Here is a 24,018-nt window from a genome sequence, read left to right as displayed (position 1 = left end):
AGCAATTGTTCAACAACAGATGTCAAATTTTACAATCAAATATTGTACAATGAAAGAGGTAAATATGCAGCAATATGACCCATCAGGGTTCTTGTTAATCATGTGTCCAAGTAACTGCTTTTAGCCCTTTGACTGGTGCAAGAAACATTCACATCAATCTTAGTGCATCGCTGGTTTCAGGATGTTTGATTATCCACAATTGTTTTTTTTTTTCTCGTTTTTTTTAAATTCAGTTCCCTTGTTTTAATAACTAAAATCAGAAACTCATTCATTGACACAAGTGCTTCGATTCACAGTACCTTTGTATAGCCATAAAAAAACACAGATTATTGCATACTATGCTAATAGCACACAAACCTTGGCTCAGCTGGATGTTCTGTACCAAAGTTACTGCCAGACTGAAGTGAGTTGGCATCTGTTGTGTGGCTCGCCTGGTTATTCTACAGAAAACCACCATCGCCTTCATGTTCAACACATTCAAAATGAGTCCCACTCTTCCCACTCAGACAGACAAACATTACATTCATGACTTGTTTTTTTTTATGTGAACTGATTTGTGTGACCCATTTGGGTGTGCAATATTGCTGAAAAGCTATCTTGGAAGACATGCCATCATCAAACCTTTACGTTAGGTGATCTCTGAAATGAGCAAAGTGCACAGACTGTCTCTCTTCACGTCTCTTTAAGGGGAACCCTGCATTCACACGACACTCTCAGCAGTGGGAAAGGATATAAACAGAGGAGAGCAATTTTTGGTATCAATCATAACTGAATACAGTTGTGGACATTTTTCCAACTAAACAGGTCTAGCTAAAAGGTTACACAAAATTGCTTGGACAATGGGGGTTTTAAACAAATACTTAGAACAAATCACAGAGTGTGGTTAGAATATAATACACAGAACAGTTGATATTTTCATGAGGTGTTATATATACCCATCAGTACGTTTTCGTTTTATTACCATATTCAAAGACGCAATATCCTGTAGAAAAAAATGATCCGCCATTGTCCATTATCATCCATTATCCATTCACTCTGATTAAAAATGAAACCACTGAGCTCCAATCTGATTAAAATAACACACCCTCCTACTGTAAAATTTGACGAAGTAGTGGTTAAAAGGATGCCAAGAAGGAGATGACGTCCCTTTTTGTTCAGGCATTGAAGGAGGGTGTGTCTGAACCTCACAAGTTGGAGGGAAGTTTGGACTGTTTGTGTTCGTTCTCTAACATTTTAGGGGATCTAGTGAGAGGAGAGTGAACACCAACGGGCTGGTTATGAGGTTCAGGCCCTGAATGTGTCCGAGTGACAGGAGTGGCTTGACCGGGGATCGGGGTGTAGGGTTTATTGACAGCCATGGGGGAGGAGAACGGGCTCGGTGCCCCTGCTCCCCCCTCACAGGAGCCGCTTATGGCCAAAGGCCTTTCCTGGTGTATAGAGCTGTGAGAGCCTGAGATAGTCTTTATTTCCTGGGTAAAGAGCTCCACCGAGGACTCGGCCCTCTCTTTGAGGGTACAAGCCACCCTGGCAGGGCATGAGGTCTGAGGAGTGAGAGGGCTGTGAGAGCTCTTGGTGCTGGGGAGCTCGCTGTGGTAAACTGTCCTTCCCCTTGCAGGGCTCTGTATACTGGGACTGTGGACGGGAGGCGTGTAGCAAGGCGAGGCCTCTGCAGACCCGTACTGGGCCAGGGAGGCGAGGGCTGAGTGCTCGGGGAGAACCTGGGGGAGGAAAACAGAATGGAGTCCAGCCAGGCTGTGCTGGGCCAGAGAGGCTGCAGCCCCGGCTCCGACTGCAGACACTGGCTGAATAAACCCAGTGGAGGACTGAGTGTTGCTGATGAAGGGGAAATGTGGCAGGCTCAGACCGCTGGATGTCCTGCCTACTCTTTCATGACCGGACCCCATCTGCTGCACGGTGGCGTGAGAGGTCTGCTGCAGCTGGCTTAGTATTGGGCTGACTGAGCTGGAGATCAGAGGGCTTATGGCGGAGGCCGAGGGGGCTGGGAATCTCCCAGCTAGCCTCCCTGGCGCCCCCTGTTGGAGTAAACCTAGTGGGAGTGGTGGGGTGGTCATAGCACCGTGGAAGGGCTGAGAGTGGAGCTGAGCGGAGCAGGTGTAGGAGACGGTGGCCTGGCTGATGGGGAAAATCGAGGCGATGCCGGAGTGGGGAGGATGAGGCAGAGGCTGATGAGTGGGCAGAGGGGCCAGGGGCTGCAGGCTGCTGGTGAAGATGGGCTGGGAGGACAGCGTGGGGGACACGGGCCCAGTGGAGAGATGCTTGGGGAATGTCAGCGTGGGAATCTCAACCCCAGATAGGAGCTTGGCAGAGATGGCAGGAGAAACGGGCCCTGACCCACAGCTACTGGAGGCCGTTGCTCCAACATGTACTCTCTTTGGATGGCTGGCGGGGTCCTTCCCAGAGCCAGAGCTTTGCGGTGCCAGAGGGTGGTGGAAGAGGATGGGAGGCAGCTGAGAGTGGTGGGCCAAGGCCAGAGCCAGCGGGGTGGTGGCAGCAGCCGCCTGGAGCGGAGCCTGAACCAGCGGGGCCCAGATGACTGGGGTGGGCGATGGAGGAGCAGCAGGAGGGTTTATATTCGGTGCAGTGCTGGTCTGGATCAACTGCGTGCACTGGGCCATGTCACGGTCATGTTGCACTATTCTTTGGATGATCTCACTCTCATGAAGATTTAGTGTGCCAGAACTTTGGTGGTGCTGGACTTTATGCTGAAGGACAGAGTTCCTCTTCCCTGTTAAGAAAAGAGAAATAAGGCCCTGCTATTTTCACCAAACTACCATTTTTTCACAACTGAGCGCCTCCTTAGTGTTAATAGAGCAACTTGCTTCCATAGCTGAAAAATTACATATGATAACATAACAGAACACTCTATGTATCTGCCACCAATAGATGTTCAATTACCAACAGTACAAACACTAAAGACAGTTTCAAAACCTTAAAATGATGCTTCTTATTCTGCATACATAGCTCTTCTTATCAATGAAAGCGGATGACTTCATGAACTATTAATTCACTGTTCACTGCAAAAAATACATTAAATAAAAACAGATTATGCTCCAAAAGTCCACAACACGTACCACAAACAGCAGATTTCAGCACATTACTTATAAATCACAGGTTTTTACTTTTAACTAGAGGTGTTGTGACTAATATTTAAAAAATGAATAACTGATGTCATGTTAACTACACATATGATAATATGATAAATAATACAGTGTCACTAACTATCTGGGTGACATTCCAACACAGGAACAATATACATTGCAGCTGTGATGACAGACTCTACAGCTCCCTACACTCGTTAAAAAGTTAACCACACAATAAATAAAGTTAAAGATGAATTTCATGGCATAAGTTTTTATAGATATGGCAACATTGGTGTCATGACTTCTAACAGTGTAGTGAAAATATGACATGTATGACAGTCCAACCTTGAACCTCTAAACCCTGATTCCCTGATTATACTGCAATTCAAAACTAGGGCTGCACGATACTGGAAACAAATGTACTATGACATTTAATCTTTTGTGATATACATATATTGCGATAAAAAAAGACAGGAACTTTCACCAGATGACATGAATACGCCTATTTGGAAAGAATTATTTGTTGTAAAATGACTGGGGTGATTTTGTAGGGGAGTGCATCTGCACAGAAAATAAAAATCATTTCTAAAAACGCTGTGTGGAAGCTTCCTCATATGGTGCAACCCTGGCAAAACCACTGAAAATAGTTTTCTGCTTTGGATGACATCCAGAGTTGACTTGGCACTTATCATACGGAGCTTTCTGGTGCTGATTGAAATGGTCAAATCAGTTGTGCTGCTGCCTTGTGTGGTGGCAGCAGTTGCAAGACAGAGAACCTGGTTTTGGTCAACATCATCTTTTCTGTTGCTGAAATATTTCTATCCAACTCCAACCAAAACCAAATCTTCCTTTTCAGTGTTTCTCACTTGTTCCTCATTTATTTTGCTGTGTACATGTTTCTAAACAAAACTCTACCTTGTATATAAAGTAAAAAAACAAAAAACACCCTCAGCTATCCAAGAACCCTTAAATCAAACTAAACTTTTCTTGTACATTAGTCATGGAAAATGAGATCTATGTAAGTTTTCTTTTTCTATCCAGCAGCAAACACAGTGAACATGACGCGTTAGAATCAGTGATGAAACGATAGACTGTGCAGCCTGACTTCAGAATAGACAATAAGCAACGTTTACTCCCTTACACTATTACATTGCTCTCTTTTAATGTGGACCCACACTCAAATAATTGGATCGCAAGTACCAACTGTGTTTACTGAGCTTGGAAAATCAAGTTTTACTGTCTTTTCACTGTACAACATTCAGACCTGAATCCGGGCTAATTTTTATCTTTTGGGCAGTTCAGGTTTTTAATTTCATCTTATTTTACTTCCAGCTGCAGTTGCTGAGTATTACTTATTTGTTTTAAAACAGGAAATGTTGTAGTTATTGTTTTATATTACAGTGTCATTGTTATCCAAGTTTCTTATATGTGTGCCAACACCTTTTATACATTATATATTGTAAATGAGGACTCTATACCTCGGTGTATTCCTGATGTAAACAAAGGCTAAATGAATGAGTAAACAAAAAACAAACAAACATAGAAATGCCCCTGGCTAAGTCTCATTTTCCTTGCAAACCGTTGCAGTGAAAACATTACAACAGCTGTGTTAAAATATGCACTTTTCACATTTATAATGAAGTTAGTTAATATTTCATTGTTTCATCTGAGTGTTCTCAAATCATCTTGTCTTGCATTCACGTGGGATTCCTATGAGCGATAAAGTCGGTCAAGGATCCTAAGTACCAAGATTATAGATGCATTCATGATGTGAAAATAATGATGATGATCTGATTTACTTCACATAATTTAATGTGAGTGCTCTGATTTGTCATATTTACTTTTCATTCACTGCACAAAAAAAACATCCATTCATCCTTCTTTGCTATTATTAAATTGTTGGAATGGCTTTGTTGGATGCTGTGCTTAAAAACGTGTCACGTGTTCAGTCAGTCAGCGCTGCCGCCATCACTGTAGTTTCACCATCACCAGTAGCACTTGTTTTTGAAATTTGATTGTAATATGTGAGGATTTAAAAGAAAAAAATGTAAATGTCAAAATATAAATAGTAAATATTAACTGTGAAATATGAAAGTGGTGCTGTAAAGGTGTTTTGTTTCTCACCGATGCGGTCCAGGCGGTCGAGGGCCACAGTCTCGAACGCCCTCCTCATCATGGGATACTCCTCCAGCACCTCGTTGAAGTTGTCCACTGACAGAGAGTAAAGTCGACAGTAGTTATCAGCTCGCACGCTGGCCGTCCTCCTGCCCCGGGTCAGCAGGCAGATCTCTGCAGGGAGAGAGGCAAAGGAAAGTTTAGCTGTTGGTTCCACTCCTTTAAAAGACTTCCTGCAGAGTCCAAGACAGGTATTAACACCACAGATTAAAAAATGGGTCACAGTTATTAAGTCTTACATAAAGACTTCCCCCCCGACTTCTTACACAAGTTTCATGACACACCAAAACAGAAACCATATCTTTTTTAGATCCATTCACAAAAGAAAAGTCAAAAATAGTATTATTAATGTGAGACGATAAAGCATGAAAAGACCGATGCCTCTGAAGCTCACAGATGGAGCACTTAATGCAATTTCTGCAGCTTACAGTTTGTCCTGACCTCGTCTGTCGTGCCAGATCAGAAAAATAAAATAATGCGCCATTAAAAAAAAAAAAAAAAAAAAAAAAAAAAAAAAAAAGTAGACATATTTTTCAGGACAGACATATTGAGGATATAGACACACAGACTCACACGCTCGCTCTCTCCCTCTTTCCTGTCCTGTTTATCAATTTAATCCATTTATTACACATGACAACATGGGATTTCCGACATATTTATCTTGTGTGATGGTTTTGGACGTTTTCTGTCCTCATTTCTCATTTTCACATCTGTGTGTATTTAGCTGCTCCAAATAAACTTAAGCCAAAATATATGTTTCATGATTAACACGATGATTCTTTTACCTGCGATGTGGATAAACATTAAAACGTGGTCGGACATAATCTCTACACAAAAAAAAGTTACTCGGGTCGGCTGATGACAAGGCTTTCACTTAAAAATGCAAGTGAAGCTAAATTATATATTTATGCTTCCGAGTTGACATTTGATGACATTTCACTTTGCTGCACAGCTGGATACAAACGACGACAGGTTGAAGTGACATAACAGAGGAGACAACAAACGGAAAGTTCTGGATTTTAGCTTTAAATATGGTGTTAACAAAGGGGAAAACCCCACAGATGGAATCAAAGATCGCAAAGCTTTGCTCCTCTTAGTCCGGAGCCCTTTTAAGAAGATGATGTGGACATTTTTTCCCAGCTGCAATAGTCAGGGAAGTTAATCTGCTGAGTGCCTGAGCAAGATAAATCAAAACAAATCATACAATCACCACTCCTTTACACACATTCAGCTGACCCACTACATGCTGCAGGATATATTAGCATGCAGCGCGGCAGGCTGCAAGACTTTACCTCCAAAATAAGAGCCGTCGGACAGCTTGGTGTCTTTGCTGCTCTTAGTCAGGACACTGACGACGCCGTGCTGGATGAAATACATCTTCTTGCCGATGGTTCCTTCTCTGATGATGTAGTCGCCCGGCTGGAAGACCTCAAAGTGCAGTTTGGTCAGCATGGACGTGACAAAGTTGGGATCGGCATTGGCGAACAGGGGCATGGAGGCCACCAGTTTGCGACAGTTAAAGTTAATGATCTCCTGCAGAAGACAAGGGGGGGGAAATGTGGTTGAAATTTCTGCTAAGGAGAGGCCTTCACAGCACACAGGGGCTGTGTTACTACATGTGTACGTTTCAATCATTATAAAAGCAGGGTGGTTAACAGCTTAGCGCTCCGTTAATGAGGTTCTCTGTCCTCGTACAGTCTCCAGCCATTACTAATCAGATTACACGACTATTAACATTATCATGCAAAGTAACAGAGCCATATTAGATTACATAAATAATACACTGTACTCCATTTAGAACAAGGATGCTCGCTTGGTTCATTTACATATGTACCGATGAGAGCCTGACAAAATATATCTAAAGCATTTTCAGTGACATTTTACCTTAAATCTTGCTGCTGTATTTCAAACTTACTGAATAAATGATTTCTAACACAGTATAATACAGCTGTAGGTAGATGTTTGTTTACTAATGCGAGTATTTGTCCAAAAAACATAAATTGCCCTATGAAAATTGATGCATAACATACAACTGTGTTTCCTATATTGCCTGTTTCATCTGTTATTACATTATTAAGACCATATATCTGCTCACTACTACATTATGGTGCACATTAAACCATTTTTGATGATGTTTGCATCCTTAAAGTAAAGAGTCCTCTATTTTTCTTTTAGTTGTGATAACTGTGAAGCCAGCATCATTAAGCATTATAACGAGCAGCAGAGCATCAACACGGACGGCAGCCGACCTCTCGCAGCGGTTCGTTGAGCTCCTCCAAAATGCTCTCCTCGTCAAACATCTTGCCCTGATAACGGTGCTCGTAGTAGTCGTGGATCCTCTGGCGCATGTCGGCGGGGAGCTTGTGGAAGGACATGTACTGCTCCACTTGTTTGTACTGCAACGGCAAACCACAGTCCAGTTAATGAAATGACAAAAATTAATGACGCTAACTAATTAATTAATGAAACACTACCAACAACCTTCAAGGAAACGCATAGAACCGCAGCTGTAATGTAGCTGCATTTGCATCTAAGACTTGCAAAGTCATGTCAAAATGAATATATTAAAGTGATTGATGTGTTGGCTCAGAGGTGGACTATAATGTGTCTCATTATGTTAACAGTCAACTGTCAGGCCATCTGTGAAACCTGCCCACAGTGCAATGTTGTGACTCTGCCCCATCTGACAATTACAGTTGCGCTCTGCAGGCTACGGCTAATAACATTAACTACTGTGTCCTTCAGCGGTGTACTCTAACAGCAAAGCATCAGCAGTGGTCAGCAGACCCAGAACATGCATGTATGGCATTTTGTGCTGAACGTCTCTGCTTCGCTTCTATTAACTCTGCATTCATGTGTCAGAAAGCCACAACAGTAGCTCAAACATCTGACAATGATTTTCTCGGTTTCCGTCCTTCCCATTTACTAACAGCCTCAGATCACTCCGTGTGTGCTGCTAAGATTTATGTCAGGGTGTGAAAGACGTTTTGGTGATGGATTTACTTGTTGCATCTTTCTGAATAAAACTTTATCACTTTTCAACATTTAAGCCAGTGGTTAAAAGCATTACTCAAATAAAAAAAGCAGTAACTCAATGGAAAAATCATAAATTATGAGTAAAAGTCTTGGATTCAAAATCTTACTCAAGTAAATGTACAAAGTACTGACAGCTAATGAAGTATTTAAGAAGAAGTACTTTTGATGTATAAATTGCCACTGTGAATGTTGTTATTATACCATAGAACAATACGAATAGTTTTTATGTTGGATTATTAATACTGATCCATTAATATGTGAGTAACATCTTGCAATTGAGGTTTGTTAAAGTTTACTTATAGTTGGGTAGTTTACAAGTTATTTTCTATCGCATCACATCACATTTTATAAACTGATGCTTGGTATATAATCATAACCTAAAACATAATAACCAAATCTGTTAAGCAGGAATTCCTTTCTGAAATGTAGTGGACTAAAAGTAAAATGTAGTAGAAAATATACATAAAGTACAAGTAAAAGTAAATACAAGTACCCTCAAACCTGTACAGTACTAATGTGAACGCTTTATCCTTCGTTACATTCCATAGTTGATTTCTCCCTTGGATCTAAAAAAAATAAATAAATAAACGTTGATTTTCTAGGACAAATATGAGTCATGCCTGGAACAAACACCCACCTTTTCCTGGTACTGCCTCCTGGAGGAGTCCAGAGACTGAATGAGTGCAGTCGCATGCCCCACAAACATGGCGAAGCAGGTAGCGCCCACGATCATGCTGAGGATCGTGAGCCACACGTCAGCCATGCCGATGGGGGGGTACAGGCCGTAGCCGATGCACAGCATGTGACTCATGGCCTTGAACAGGGCATAGGAGTACTGCTGACCCCAAGTGTCGTTCTGTGAGGGACGTGGAGCAGGACAGAGAGAGTTTAACGAAACCTCCTCGGCATTAATGCTGCATCACGTCTGTGTGAGCAGAGTTTACGAACGTTAAAAAAAAAAAAAACTGATGACGACCTTTGTTCTCCAGGTTAGTCGGCGACTCTAACGTGTTTACTCATTGCTCCAATTCTTATGGTGTCAGCTGAATTTTTGAGAAGTCTATTTCAGTTTCAGCTCTACCTTCGTAAGCATTTAGTTTATCACACATAAGCAGCATATTACTAAACAATAAACTGTTTAAAACCACATTAGAAAGCAGGTATGAGCAATTATGAGGATATTTTAGGCGTTACAGGTTTTTTTTGTAATATTACATGTCATATTATTTTGTCATTCATTAACTGTTTATATATCAGGATCTGGATTCTTCACAGAAGTAGTTAGAATGAACACCTAAAAAGTCTTGTATCTGTGAAAAATGTTTCTGTGAAAGCATTTGTATGTCTGTGACTACAAGATAACGATGCTGCAGTCGTTATTGTCAAGCTAATAACTCCTGAAACTTATATATAAATGTGTTTGTATGATCGTCACGTGCTTTTGAGAGGAACAACATTCAGATGCTGTCTGACTCATAAATAATCCACTTACCACCATCTTGTTTCTGGTGACCCAGCAGTCAGCAGGGAAGTCTTGCAGCATCGGAACCAGGAACTGCAGACAGCCGTCCCAGTGACACAGCAGCAGCATCATACCGATCAGGTTCATGATTCGCACCATGGCGCTGGCCAGGTCATACGTCATGTGGAAAATCTATGGCACAGAGCGTCGGCATTAAGGGACATGAAACAATCAAACGCACATCTCTTTGTAAATAAATCTATAGAATTTTCAATTCGCTCTCATGCAATCAGAGGATTTGAAATGTACAGTTTGGTGCTGTGTGTGTGCTGACGGACATCCAATACCAGACCGCACTTAATCTTCTAGAGACCACCAGAGGCTGTTTCAGCGTTGAGTAACCATCTGCAACATTAATGGCCGGTGGGGATGGAATTATAAAAATAAGATAATGCAGGCAAATATCTGTTATTAAGTAAGTTGATTGTGTTTGAGTGAGTGCGTGTTGAAAGAGGGTGAACAAATTAACTCAGCGACAGGATTATATGTTTTTTTTTCTTGGTATGGAAAGTTAAAGTGTAATTGCACAGGCTGGGTTATGATTTAGGAGAAATCTGCCAGTACAAGAGAAATCTCACTGTGCACGGCCAGAGTCGCTTTAGAGACGGCAACTAACATCTACGTTCACAAATATTCACATATCCTCACAGCAACCATTGTAAAAGACTTAAAATGTTCACATTAAAAAAGGTAAAAGCAGAGGATTCGGGTCTTTTTCTGGTTAAAAAAAAAGAAATAATCATGAAGATTTTTGGCGATTAATTTTCTGCCGACTAATTGCTCCAGTTCTTTCTTCAGACTCTCGTAAAACGCTTTAATCATCCCAGCAGCTGTTCACAGTTAGCTGCTATGACATCTTAAATGAAGCTCTAAAGTGCCCGTCCTCGTCTACCTCTTCCCACTGGTGGATGTAGCGGATGAGTCTGGAGAGGCGCAGCAGCCGCAGCAGGCTGAGGATCTTTGTGAAGCGGACGATCCTCAGGGCTCGGGCCGTCTTGTAAAAGTCCGAGTCGATGCGTGTCTCTACGATAAGAAAGATGTAGTCCACGGGTATGGAGGAGACGAAGTCCACCACGAACCAGCTCTTCAGGTACTTGACCTTGATCAGATGCGGGTCCAGGATGATCTCCGTGTTGTCCTCCTTGACGATGCCTGTGCGGAAGTTGAGGACCAGGTCCAGGAGGAAGAAGGTGTCCGACACCACGTTGAAGACGATCCAGGGCGGCGTGTGCTCGTCCTTGAAGAAGGTGATGCCCACGGGGATGATGATGAGGTTTCCCACCATCAGCAGCAGCATGGTCAGATCCCAGTAGAACCTGGAACACACAGAGATGGACATAAGTAAGTCAGCGAGGTATAGAAATAGACTCTAGATATTTATTTAATCTGACACAATTAAAAAAAAAAACAACATACTTTTTTAAAATATCAACAACACAATAAATCAGATGCTTATTTCCAGACGGCACTGACGCAGGAGCCCAGGCAGCATTATGCTACACACAGTATAAAAACATACAACATAGCTGAGAATATGACCCAACAAACTTCCCATAAGCTACCTTCTATCATTCTACCTCTAAAGATAAAGATAAAGACAACTTTATTGATCCCACAGTGGGGAAAGTTCACTGTTAGAAAACTTAAGTGGTTACTTTTTTAAAAAATATGAAACGTAATGTGTTCCCATTTATGGCACAGCAGAATCAAAAGATTTAAATATTCATGTTGGTACTGAACCTCAGCACATCACCAACACTTGACACTCACACATTTGACAAAACAAACTGAGCTGAAGGCTTTTTATCAGTTTGCATTAGTGACATCCAGGTGACTGCAGGTGTTACTGTACTTTCAGCTACACTGATTTCTTTTTCTTTTTTTTTTTTTTAAGTAAGTTGTTTAGTCACTTTTATGCCTTCATTAGAGGTTCAATGTGCAGAGATTACAAAAAAGAGGGGAGAGGAATTGGGGAAAATGTTTTAGGGGTTGAGGACAGGGCTGCAGCTAACTATTATTGTCATTGTCCACTCAACTGTTTGACCTCTTGATTTATTGATGAGTTGTTTGGTCTAAAAAATATGAGACAATGGTGAAAAATGTCGATTAGTGTTTCTTAAAGCCAAAATGACGTTCTTAAATGTCTTTGTCAACAAACCGAAAGATGTTTAGTTTGAGGAGTAAAGAAAACTGAAAATATTCACATTTAAAAGAAATTACTCGTGCTGTTAAACAAATATCAAAATAGTTGTGTGTTAATTTAATAGTTGACAACTGATTGATTCATCATTGCAGGACCGTGGTGGGAACAACAAAACATCAAACCACACAGGAGCTCTGTTAGCAGCTGGTTGAATAATTAATTAACCTTTTTATTTTGAAGCAAAAAGACCAAAGACATGCCAGCTCCTGCTTTTAAAATATGTGAAATTAATGCTTTTCTTTGTCAAATAGTAAAAAAAATATGTCTGGGTTTTGGACCAGTCAGCGAAAGACATAATAAGAACATGTTATGTTCAACTCCAGGATTTTTTTTTTTTAAATTGCCATTTGTGGAGACTTATATATCAACTGAGAAAATAATGAGCAGATGAATGAACAATGAAAATACTTGCATCCTTTTTAAAACGACTGGTTTTGAACTGTTCGGTCTGTTGTCTTTTAAGTAAAGTGATTTTTTTTAAAAACAACAAAAAGAAACACAGGAACAGATCATGAATAGAAACCAATTTTATCAAAGGGTGCTTTTCAGTTCACACAACACTTTAAAGGCAAGAGTCTGACTCGACTGTGTCTGTGTGCATACTGAGTGTGTGCTGCATATTCAAAGCAAATCTGGACGTGTAGAAACTTCAAATAGAAATTAATCTCTGTGCAACTTGCGGTCTCACACTGTAACTCAAAACCCAGAAGATTTATGTTCAAATGAGAGGAAACACTGCAAACAAACGGCCTGAGCATAAACATGAACGAAGCAAGGAATGGGTTGATTCCAGAAAATAACAACGGCTCTCTAATTCAGTTCAATATCGGGCATCTGGCCATAGTGAGAAAGAAGAAAATGGGTTATTGGAATTCATCTGAATTGCTCATGAGGAAATATTGATTTTTTTTACAAGTTTCAGCAGCACTGTGGTCGATTTCATCCATAAATCGCACGATAAAAGGAGCTGCAATTAGTTGTTTACAGTCAAATCAACACATTTAAATGCATTCACAACTATTTTTAATCACATTCACAGCTTCATTAGAGATGTGGCTAATTATAGCCGCATTTTAAGTTGGAATATAGTCACATGATCTGATGCCAACTCCAGCTGTTTGCATTACAGTGTTTACTGTAGTAATCTTTGATGTTGTAGCTAATTGAACACTTTACTCCCGTGATTTGCAGGTACTGTTCTAAGAATCTTTTTGGAACAGCTGATGCACAACAGAAGTGAATTCTTTATAGCATCACAGGAGACATACAGTAACGTCCAGCTCATCCACACAGCAGATAAGATGCGTCTGTTTATCACCTGTGCATGTGAACGCAGGAAGAGAAAGCTGATTATGGAACTGATCCATTTCGGAGACCTAATTATCAGTTGATCAAGTCAACAGGAGCCTGACCCACCTAAAAGGTCGGCACAATCTGCAGGGGGGGGGGCAGATCTATGAGGTTGGACAACACTTTGGGGGATGAGAGGTTGCATGAAGTAAACACTTGCAACATTCAAGAGAAGAGAGAAAAAATAGGGAAGAAATTCTCCATCTCTCAACAGGTATGATTCCAAACTTTAGACTGAGAGAAAAAGGTGGAGTATCTGCTTGTGGTGATAGTTTGTGGGTGCTGGAAAGTGTAGTAGTGTTCCACAGAGGAAACGCTCAGAGCCACGGGGAGCTGCACTCTGTTACTGACATTATAACACTTTCTGGGCGTGAATGAGTCACATATAGAAGACAGCGCTAAGAGTCGAGTTAACACTTCACCCTTCAACCTCTTTTATTACTACAAAAATACTAAAAGCTTGGAAGAATTTTTTTTGGCTGAACTCTACAGAGAAAAGTTTGCAGCACAGAGTGAATCAACAAGTATGTGACCCGGCACATGACAGACAATAAGTGTGTGTGTGCACTCTTATAACAAAGTTAGGAACTATCGTTGCTGTGGTATTAGTAACTTCAAAATCGCAGCCTGACCTTTTGTGCTTTTAAACGATGTATGATTTGGTCAGCAAATATGTGACTCGCCATGTTCTGGCTGGTGAGTGCAAAAGGGATCACATGTGACCAGGCGATGCTCCACTCGTACCTTTTTGAGTTTACTTACACCCAACCCTCACAGGAGAACATCACAAAAGGCAGGAACCGGTGAGAGCAGGGTGGCCATTTGTTCTAATCAGCTTTCTGTTGTTCTCTGCCAAACAAAGCATTTGCATTTCTCTCTACATCTGCCCGTTGTCTCTACAGTGACACACTGGTCCTAATTGCACTTCCCCTCTCTGACTAAATCCACCGTTATCTCCTGGGAATCCATGTCATCTCCAGAAGTCAGCTCCCATCAGCCAGATGTTGAGTAGTTAGCATTACTGCTCTGCACACGTCACAGTGCTACAGAATCCTGGAACAGCTGGATAAAAAAATAAATAAATTAAAAAAAAAAAAAAAAAAAAGGTCTGCAGGGGACAGTGCATTACTGCCATCCCCTGCAGACCATCCTGTTGGCTCATCAGCTGACTGTGCACGCAGCATTCTGCCCACAAACATCAAACATCTTGCTGGTGTAATCTGGTGTTACCATCAAAATAAAGCTGACAGTTGCGGGGTCTATGGACCTTGACTGGTGCAAAAAAGAATCTTGCACTATTTGGGTCAGAGTGCAAATACGTTAAAGAGCATGAGAGCACAAAGAGAGGGGAGTTACGAGCCAAGTGAACACAAAAAGGCTTAAAATGGTGAAAGGAGCTTAGATCAATCAGGACAGCTGAAAAAGGGATCACATTTGTACTAGAGATACTTATCTCTTGTTGCCAGAGCGCAGCTGAAGCACAACAGCCTGCATGCAGCTCAGTGGCTTAACACACACCTGTACTGTGGCTCAGGCCCACCAGCAATCATATTAACCATATTTACGCAGCGTGCCAGTTCAGTGTGTCTGCTGCTGTAGCCACAGAAAGCTTTAATAAAGGACAGCAGTTACTTATGGCGTGAACATCAGAGACTGTATTGCTAAAAAGACACAAGGAGATGGGTTACACTAGAAAGAGCTGCTGCACAGTGGTCATGGAAACACTGCTGGAGATATCAGGGAGTGGAGTCGTCTGTTTGCAGGATGAAAACCTGTAATGCTGGATTTAACAGTGCCACAGAATCCTGGAATGATCTTTAGTGCTGCAAAGGTTCCCATCTGTAACTTAAAATGGGATCTGCAGGACAAAGCATTCACCTTAAGAGGCCCGCAGCAAGCAGTAAAAGCCCAAGTGTGGCCCAAACCGAGCACGGAGTAATGACACCTCATACCTCCAACAGAGTCAACAGCTGGGTGTCCTGATTCCTCACAACATCATTTTCATTTCAATATCTCTTTCTGTCTCTCTCTCGCCGCTCTGTCTCTGTGTTTTGTGGCGTGTCCCCTCCCCGTCCACACCATCTCCGCTCCATTAGACTAATTGTACTGTAATAATCTCCACTGATGTGTGCTTCTAATATCTTGAATGGTCATGTTACCCTATTTTGATTACCCCATTGCCAAGCCCCTGCTGCACTCTCTGTAATCCACTGCCCTCGTTAAATGATAGAAAAAAAAAAAGTGTAATTCAGATGAGTGGAAAAAAACTGCAGTAAAACACATCGGCGTACAACTGACCGGTGAAAATATGATGACAGTGAGCCTCAAGGTTAAATGTCATGAAAATCTCTCGATGGTGGCGATAAACAGGATCCTGCTTTGCATGCAGCATACAGCGAGCTGCAACAACGTGGCCAGCAAATTAGGGAATTACAGGTTGGCTTAGTTTGATGCACAAAATGAATTCATAGAAAACTGCACAGAAAATGGGTTAGACAACTATATGGCCTGGTTTTATGGGAAAGAAACTGAGCACGTCAGTGGGCCAAACAAAAGCTGGGCTTATACCCTGCATATGTATAATATAAATCACAATGACAGCCAAATTATAAGAGGATTTTGCCATGCCAGTCAAGTCCTGTGCATCAAATGTTTCTCTGAAAGAATTACTTACAAAATGATTATTTTCAGAAGTTAAGCCATTTATCTCTAGAGGTGTGTGAGGCACAGTCAGGAAACAACCTATTCCCCACTCATGATTGTCATGTTATTACCATCATATCATCACAGCAGTTACAGAAAAACACTCCTGGTTTGTGTGTGTTCACTGTGGCCTTATCACGTTCTATGTCTCATCAAGTTTCCAATTTCAAAAGCATCTTTTTCTACATGTGCAGGCCCAAAGAGCCTCAAATGTGTGACAGGATCACTGCAGCAGCAGCAGCACAGCCTGCAAAGAAAGGTTTTGTGCACATCAATTACCTAAAATCACTGTAGGGGTGGATTATCCAGAAGCCTGCAGACTTTACTCGCTCCCTCTCATGCTCCACGGCCCTCTCACTCCCCAACATCCGCACGGAGAACTTGTTGACTCCCGGCTGGAGCATCGCTCCAAACTGCCGGTGCATGAAGCCGGCTTGGTACAGCCGGTCATCTTCGGGGATGATCTGCTCGGTGCCCTCCAACTTGATGAAACTTGACTGGTCAAACAGTGACGGCTGCCCGGCTGCGCAAATCAGTCCACCGGTTGCCGGCTGTTGGGCCCCGGGGCCGTGCACATCGGGGAAACTCTCGTTGACTCCGGCGTCAGCCTCGGGGATGAGGCGCCGCTGCTCCGCCACATCCGACTCGGGAGGATGCCGCCCGGTGATGGAAGAGATGCTCCCCCTGAAAAAGCGACAGTCCCCGTTCAAGTTGGTCCTCACAGTAACGTCCCTTTCCAAGTCTTCGCTCCTGGCCTCCTCAATGCTCTTGCAACTGCTCGCAGGAGACGGAGAGGACAAATGTTTTAGCCGAATACTTTTCCTCTTAGTGTCCTTGTCGCCGTTGTCTCCTTCGTCAGTCACAAAGGGTTTTTGCCCAATGTTTTGCGGCAAGCTGTACAGCCGTTTGCGCATGGAAGACTGGAATCTTTCCATTTTTTTTTTTTTTGTGCAGGAGACGGAGAGGTGCGCTCTAAGGACAGCCCGTGAAAACACAGGGATGAATCATGAATCTCGTACACTTGGGGTGCCACTGGAGGCAAAACAGTGACGGCGCATCCGCAGGACAGGTCGTATCTTATCTGACACTTGGGACGTGCCGCTCTCCTCCGGTTCAAACATTGAGATGCGTCAACGAAACGCGGCCGCTTCCATCAGACAGTCATGTGAAAGCGGTGCACGAGAAAACACACGTAAATCCAGGTAAGCTCAGTGAGTGCAGACGGGAGCGCATCAGGATGCAGCATGCTGAGCGTCGGACGTGCCGGAGTGGGAGAATGCTGCTGCTGATGCTGAGCTCCTCAATGACAAAGCATGATCTCCACCTCCCCGAAATGTCTGAGCTCTCCCTCAGTGCAAGGTGAACACACGCACACATGCACGCAGCTGGCACCGGCGTCCAAACAGCGCTCACATCACTGATCCATCAGCCTGCCGCTTTCTAATAACGTGAATATTGATGGGGCTAATCTATCGGGTTGCCATAGGAGCCAGGATGGCACATGCGCTCACCCCGCCCAGTCAGGACAACTGGAGAGGATGATTCAAGGATGCGATCCAGCCTTGGAGTTGATAGTTAACTCTAGTTGAGAGACGGAGGAGGGATGTGACAGGCAGAGCTGTCTGAGTCTTTATGGATCAGGCCTCATAGTGATGAAACAACACTGATATCATGGCAAAAAAAATGATGGCACACTAGAAACTTAAAGGCTCATCTATGACCAACAGTTTACATACCTGCAGCATGATAGATTCTGATCCTAAAACAACAACCAGATGACAAAACAAGCTGCCAAAGTCTCAGAATGACTTGGAAATGGTGGATCAAATTTGCACAGAAGATGCCAACCATAATGTTTTCTATCACACAAAATGGATAAAAAGATCACGCACCAACATGTGAATGTGCATTTGCAGCATGTTTGACTCCATCCTGTATTAGATATGAATTTTCTAAGTTTACAAAGATGCAAAAATGGTGAAACTCTTTGAAATAATGCCTGTAATCCATCTCCCTCCATCCTCAATATGCTGCATAGCTCACATATAGAGAGGAGCAAGAGCTGACGTATCTAAATTGCAAGACTGAAGTTTGTTTCCAATTTTACACTTTCTAATCAAGCCCTAAACCTGCGGCTTCCCACAGGAGAATGTGAATAATGCTCAATAATTTCCTTTCTAATGCTGGATTTATTGAAAGTTACGTACTTGCTGCAGGGGTTTACAACTAATATATTACACTGAGCTTCAACCCGTTTGGTCACCTACTCCCTGTATTGCTGCAGTGTTTCATTTTAATGAACTTAAGAAGACACTTTCGGTCATATAGAAAAGTGATGGAACACTTGCCTCGCACGGACCAGCGTGGCAAATTAATTTGGTGAAAGGTTGCTGACAGCTGATTGCATTGCGGTTGTGTGATTCAATGCAAATGTCACTAAATTGATTTAAACCATACAGCAATTTCATATGGCTCACAGCCAGCTGACAAGGAGAAGTGAACAGTTTGTTTCTGCCAAAATGTTTCCTCATGAGACACTGACAAACTAATCCCAACGTTCATTTATCAGAGTTCAGCGCTGACAGTGTGCTACTTACGCAACAGAGATGACTGTTCCTTCGCTTAAATGGTGCCTTTTAATTTTCCCCATCGGTGGTCAGATAGCGATGTAAAATAGCATGAAGTGAACACGACACAATAACAAAAACAAAACACTTAGGTAGGTTACCTGTTACCCTTATGTCATCCTGAGTTTAACTTGTTGCACACTGTTGTTTGTGTTGTCCATCACTCTTTTTTGTTTTTTCGTATCTATTGCAACTTTGACACAATGGACTGAATTTAACTTGACTTTTTGTGTGACTGTTTCTGATCTTTAATATGTGTTTCTATCAGCTTTTGTATCATAGTTATGGTCAACACTGACCAACACCCCCGACCCCTTGAACTAAATAAACTTCAATACCACGTTAGATTCCAACATATGGAAGAAGTAACTTAGCAGCAAAAAAATGTACAAAAAAAAATGTAACTTCATATCTAAGTCAGATGTGATTACAGTTGGAAGCCACAACAGAAGAAAAATAGAAAAATTCACGTAAAAGAATGCTCTGCACTTCTCGAACTGTGAGACTCTAAAGTTGATGCTTTTATGATTGTTTCCTGTTTGTAACAGGATGTTACTGATTTAAGTCTTTTTCTCATATCATACTGTATGCTTGGTTGTCATGGTAAATGTATGCCCTGCTATAGTAAAATATGATTTCTGAAACTGTAGTGCACGCTTTTTAAGTTTATCATATGGGGCACTGTATGTGCAGTTTTCATGCTGTTACCAACTAAATGTCAGATTTGAATGCTTTCAGCACCTCATCAGAAAACTAGTCAGATAACATAAGTATGTGCTCACATGACAAGCCTTTTTCTGTCATTCATTTTTGAAAAGATTAGGTTTTTAAGTCAACATGCAACTCAAGTCAGGCCCTAGAGGAAAGGATTATTCAAAATAAGACCTTTTCTTTGTCCGGCTTATTTCTCTTGGGCAAACCTGAGTTAAGCTTAATATCAATATAAGATTTTGACAATGTTCTCATACTTCTTCAATTCAGCTCATGAGACACAACCTTCCTCTGGTCTCAGCCTGATCCTGATTTAGGATTCAAAATTAAAGCATGATTAGTATTGAATTTTGTGGTTGATGCCAACACCGATCTTAAGAGAATAAGATTTTGATATTGAGATACATGTACTGTGTTAGAATGATATTTTAAAAAGGAATTATTATATCATGGGGTAATTGTTCATTGACTTTCCAGCAACGCACGCCACTGTCTGCTCAGCTATGATGCATTCTCTGCTACATGTGCTGCAGATATTGCTGCAAGTGTTGTAAACAAAACTCCTCCAGGGGAATCAGAGCCATGCCGCTGGACAAACCACTTCTACATTATCTAAAGTGTCTTTCTCTGCATAATTGTTTTGTGAAAAACAGATACTTAAATCTGTGATAAGCTAATCTGCTGATAATATCGTCTGACAGATATATAAGTGGAGTCCTTTTTTATATGCCTTAAAAAATGTCTTTCGGGCGCCCGTATAGCTCACCTGGTTGAGTGGGCGACCCATGAACAGGGGCTACAGTCCCCGACGCAGCGGTTGTGAGTTCGAATCCCGCTCACAACCCTTTGTTGCAGGTCTCTCCCTCACTCTTCTCCCCCCTTTCCTGTCTCTCTCCACTGCTCTAAATAAAGGCAAAAGCCCAAAAAAAAAAAAATTAAAAAAAAAAAAAAAATGTCTTTCACTGCACTGATCTTTCTTTATCTGAAATAACCAGCTCTTGAGGAAACAGTAAGAACTAAAAGAAAACATGATTGGCTTATAAATGAGCCTGTACAATATCAGAAATGTGTCTTTCATCAATTTGAAGTCTCAACTCTGTGTATTTTATTTGTTCTCAGAGCTGTCTCACTTCTAAGATCTATATACCATATGAACTTTAAGTTTCTCATTGATTTGTCACCAATCTCACTATTAAATGAAGGAAACTCAGTCTGTATGTGTGTGTGTTTGTTCTCTGTAAATCTTGATAACTGTATATACAATCTACTTGAAACTTGCAGTGTGTGTTGCTGGATACCTGAGGAGATGCAGTGTTGAGCTAGAAGATGTTTGGATTTTGGATTTGACTTCAAATACAGACTGAGACATCTACCTTTGTTGATGCTAACATTTCTGTCACTGTAGGCACTGCACTAGTTTTGGAAATTTTTTGGGTAATTTCATTTATCGAACTCGTGACCCTCTAAAATGGAACACAAACAATATGAATACACACTTTGAGGCAAATAGTAGCAGTGAAAAAGGAAAGCATTTACATAACTTAAAGACTTTTTCAAAAAAGCCTTTACAGCTTACGTTTGGTTTCTTCGACTGAAACGTAGTTTGCATTAATTACATATTCTATTTTTCCTTTCTATCCTTTCATATGGGCTGCAAGGTGGCACAGTTGGTGGTACTGTTGCCTCACAGCTAGAAGGTCACCAGTTCGTGTCCCGGTGTGGACACCAGAGATCCCGGGATCTTTCTGCGTGAAGTTTGCATGTTCTCCCCGTGCAGCGTGGGTTCTCTCCGGGTTCTCCGGCTTCCTCCAACAAGTCCAAAAACATGTTGAGGTTAATTGGTGATTCTAAATTGTCCGTAGGTGTGAATGTGAGTGTGCTTGGTGTAAGTGTAGCCCTGTGATAGACTGGTGACCTGTCCAGGGTGTCCCCTGCCTTCACCCTAAGTTAGCTGGAATAGGCTCCAGCCCCTAGTGAGGATGAAGCGGTGTATAGATAATGGATGGATCCTTTCATATCTTCCAGTGATGTAACTATATGACAGATCAGTGATACATCTATTTAACTTGGTGGGTTTCTATGTAGCTGTGGTGGTGATGGTGCATCAAAAGTGTAAGAAACACTGCTGCTATGTTCAGTACATACTTGTATTTGCTGTTGTAAATTTCCCCAGGTCTGGAATAAATAAAGTATATTCTATTCTATTCCATTTCCCTTTCAGTGCACATCTGCTTGAATGGAAGTTTTATTCAAATATATTTCAAATTCTTTCTAAATACATGGTGCAGTGGTCAGCACTGTTGGCTCACAAAAAGAAGGTTTTCACTTCAAACCTACTGGTCGCCTGGAGTCTTTCTGTGTGGAGTTTGCATGTTCTCCAGTGCCACATGCATTAGCGGTAGCTTCACTGGTGATTTTAAATGAGCGAGCACGGCTACCTGTCTGTTTGTAAAAGCCATGTGATGGACTGGCGTCCTGTCCTAGGTTGTACTCTGCCTCTCACCCAATGTCAGCTGGGATTTTCTCTTATTTATCTATTCATTGATCCATAAGGTTGCCAAGGAGAGCACTCAGTGAAGCCTATCAGCACAGCAACAGAACTCCTGCTTTTCTTGTGTTATTCTCAAACCAGAGAGGATAATTTGTTTTCGACTGATTGATTCTTTTGCTGTTTATTTCTCCTAAGGGGGAAGTTCAGAAGAATCATGTCCACATTTAGTCATTTCCAAACAAGATGATAATTTTTGTAAAGAAAAGAACTTTTGAGCAGCAAAATTTTCACTGGAACACGATAGATAAAATTGTTTACTAAATGCCATTAAATCCCTCACATCTGACAGATCACAGACCCACACTGCATTTGCATGGTGTTTATTGCACTAATCTTCAGTGTCACGTGTTTTTGTTCCAGCTAAAGTAAAATGGTAAAACAAGTCCAAAATAAGCTACTGAGTAAAAATACAACACAAATCTGTCCATTAACTTTTGGGAAACCTTTAGATCTGTTATTAAAACACCCCACTGACCTGCTTTTGAACTAGTCCATCAGAGTGATTTAAATTTCACCTGACATCTGAGAGATTAACCCGCACAGAGAGAACAACAAATCATTTTGTCAAGAGTTGTGTTCTTTCCTTCCAGCAGTTTCCTTTTTTTTTAGGCTTCACAAAGTCACAGATGTCTCTTTTCTCTACAAGTGGACAGATTTTATTACTGTTGAATCCCGATGACATATTAATCCCAGACACGGCATTATTACATCACCGGAATTAGGTCCAAACAATTAATAGACCACTTTGAAAGGTAAAAAAAAAAAAAAATAAAACACACACACGTACTACAATATTTCATTATTCTCCAGTTGGTAGTAGTTACAAAATGCTGCAGAGCCCGTCAGCATCACAGAGACCTGCACTGTAGCGCTGCCAGGAACAATAAAATAGCGCCCTCCTCTGCTGTAATGCAGCAACTTCCCCACATGACGTGCTGAATTTGCTGCCCACTACCGTTAGAGAATACCACAGGAGGGAAATATACACCGATCTGCCACAACGTTAAAACTATTGACAGGTGGAAAGAATAGCATCGATCATGTCATCAATGTTCAACGTTCTACTGGGAAACTTTGGGTCTTTCCTTTGACAGAGACTATCCACCTAAACACAAACCAGATCAACGGTGGCCCCACCTCGCATTTCAAAGCACCCAAAGAATTTACTGCCAACATGCTGATACCGAAGAAGACATACGCGTAAAAAAAGGCACACCACATGATCCTTTTTCAACCATAAATCTGCAGCTCAGTGATGACAATCTCAAAAATACAGATTCAGACTTAAAAGGTTTCGTATGTGATAAAACTACCGATCATATCAGCCTTCTATATTTTTTTCCCCCTTTAGAATCTGGTTTGAACACGTATGACAGTGTGTGAGAAGAGTTGTGGGTGAGCTGGTGAGCAAGAGCTGCAGCGAATGGGGAGGAGACCAGGACTTCTTAGATCTGCACATTCTAGAGGAAGCAATGGTGCAGATTTACAATTAAGCCACTTTAAGGAATGAAGGTGTTATTGTAACGGAAAAAATTCTAATTATAGAACTTTGATACACAGAGATGAGTTTTTAGGGGGTTGATCAATGACCAAAGAGGGACTTCTAGGTTGTGGCTGATTGGTCTAAGCAGTATTTACCTCCAATAGTGTGTGTATGTGTGTGGTGACTGTTTGGTACAGAACAGGAAATCCTCCTCCTCTCCTTCTTCTACGAAGTGGCTCAATGACTTAGTTTCCTGTCTTTGCTGAGGAGATTAGGAACTCCTCATCTGTTCATTAATATAAGACGTTGTAAACAGAAATAATGTATATCAGTCACCATAAATAAGCTGATCTTGTGCAAACGATGCATGTATGACAGTTGCATATAAAAGCCTCTAATTGTTTCGTTGATTTATCTGTAACTCCAGTGTGTTGAGGATATTTTACGCACCCAGGTTCTACCCTTGAGTAAGATAACAAACACACTGCTGGGTTGCCCATAGATTTATTATTGCTAACAATATGGAGAATGAAAGTCCATCATTACCATGGAGAAG

At 41.6% G+C, this 24,018-nt stretch overlaps 1 protein-coding gene across 1 annotated transcript; it reads right to left on the bottom strand.

Moving 5' to 3' along the window:
* Positions 1-1,184: 1,184 nt before the first annotated feature.
* Positions 1,185-17,025, bottom strand: LOC103375931 (potassium/sodium hyperpolarization-activated cyclic nucleotide-gated channel 3). Its single transcript, XM_008306240.1, has 8 exons — positions 16,370-17,025; positions 10,727-11,150; positions 9,805-9,966; positions 8,950-9,168; positions 7,526-7,672; positions 6,569-6,809; positions 5,226-5,390; positions 1,185-2,746 (listed from the first exon to the last, which is right to left on the bottom strand). The coding sequence occupies exons 1-8, from the start codon at positions 17,023-17,025 to the stop codon at positions 1,185-1,187; spliced, it is 3,576 nt and encodes a 1,191-aa protein (XP_008304462.1).
* Positions 17,026-24,018: the final 6,993 nt, after the last annotated feature.

The sequence above is a fragment of the Stegastes partitus genome, unplaced genomic scaffold (genome assembly GCF_000690725.1).
Source record: "Stegastes partitus isolate 25-593 unplaced genomic scaffold, Stegastes_partitus-1.0.2 Scaffold3635, whole genome shotgun sequence".
Lineage (NCBI taxonomy): Eukaryota > Metazoa > Chordata > Actinopteri > Pomacentridae > Stegastes > Stegastes partitus.
Note: the sequence above shows the minus strand (reverse complement) of the source record. Positions and strands in the feature narration are given on the sequence as shown.

Bases quoted from the DNA above. Each gene is read 5' to 3' on its own strand.
- LOC103375931 (XM_008306240.1), bottom strand. From the start codon at position 17,025: ATGGAAAGATTCCAGTCTTCCATGCGCAAACGGCTGTACAGCTTGCCG. The intron at 11,151-16,369 runs GTAATTGATGTG...TGTGTGTTCCAG, and splicing joins CACCCCTACAGTGATTTTAG to GTTCTACTGGGATCTGACCA. The intron at 9,169-9,804 runs GTAAGTGGATTA...CGTCCCTCACAG, and splicing joins TCACCAGAAACAAGATGGTG to AACGACACTTGGGGTCAGCA.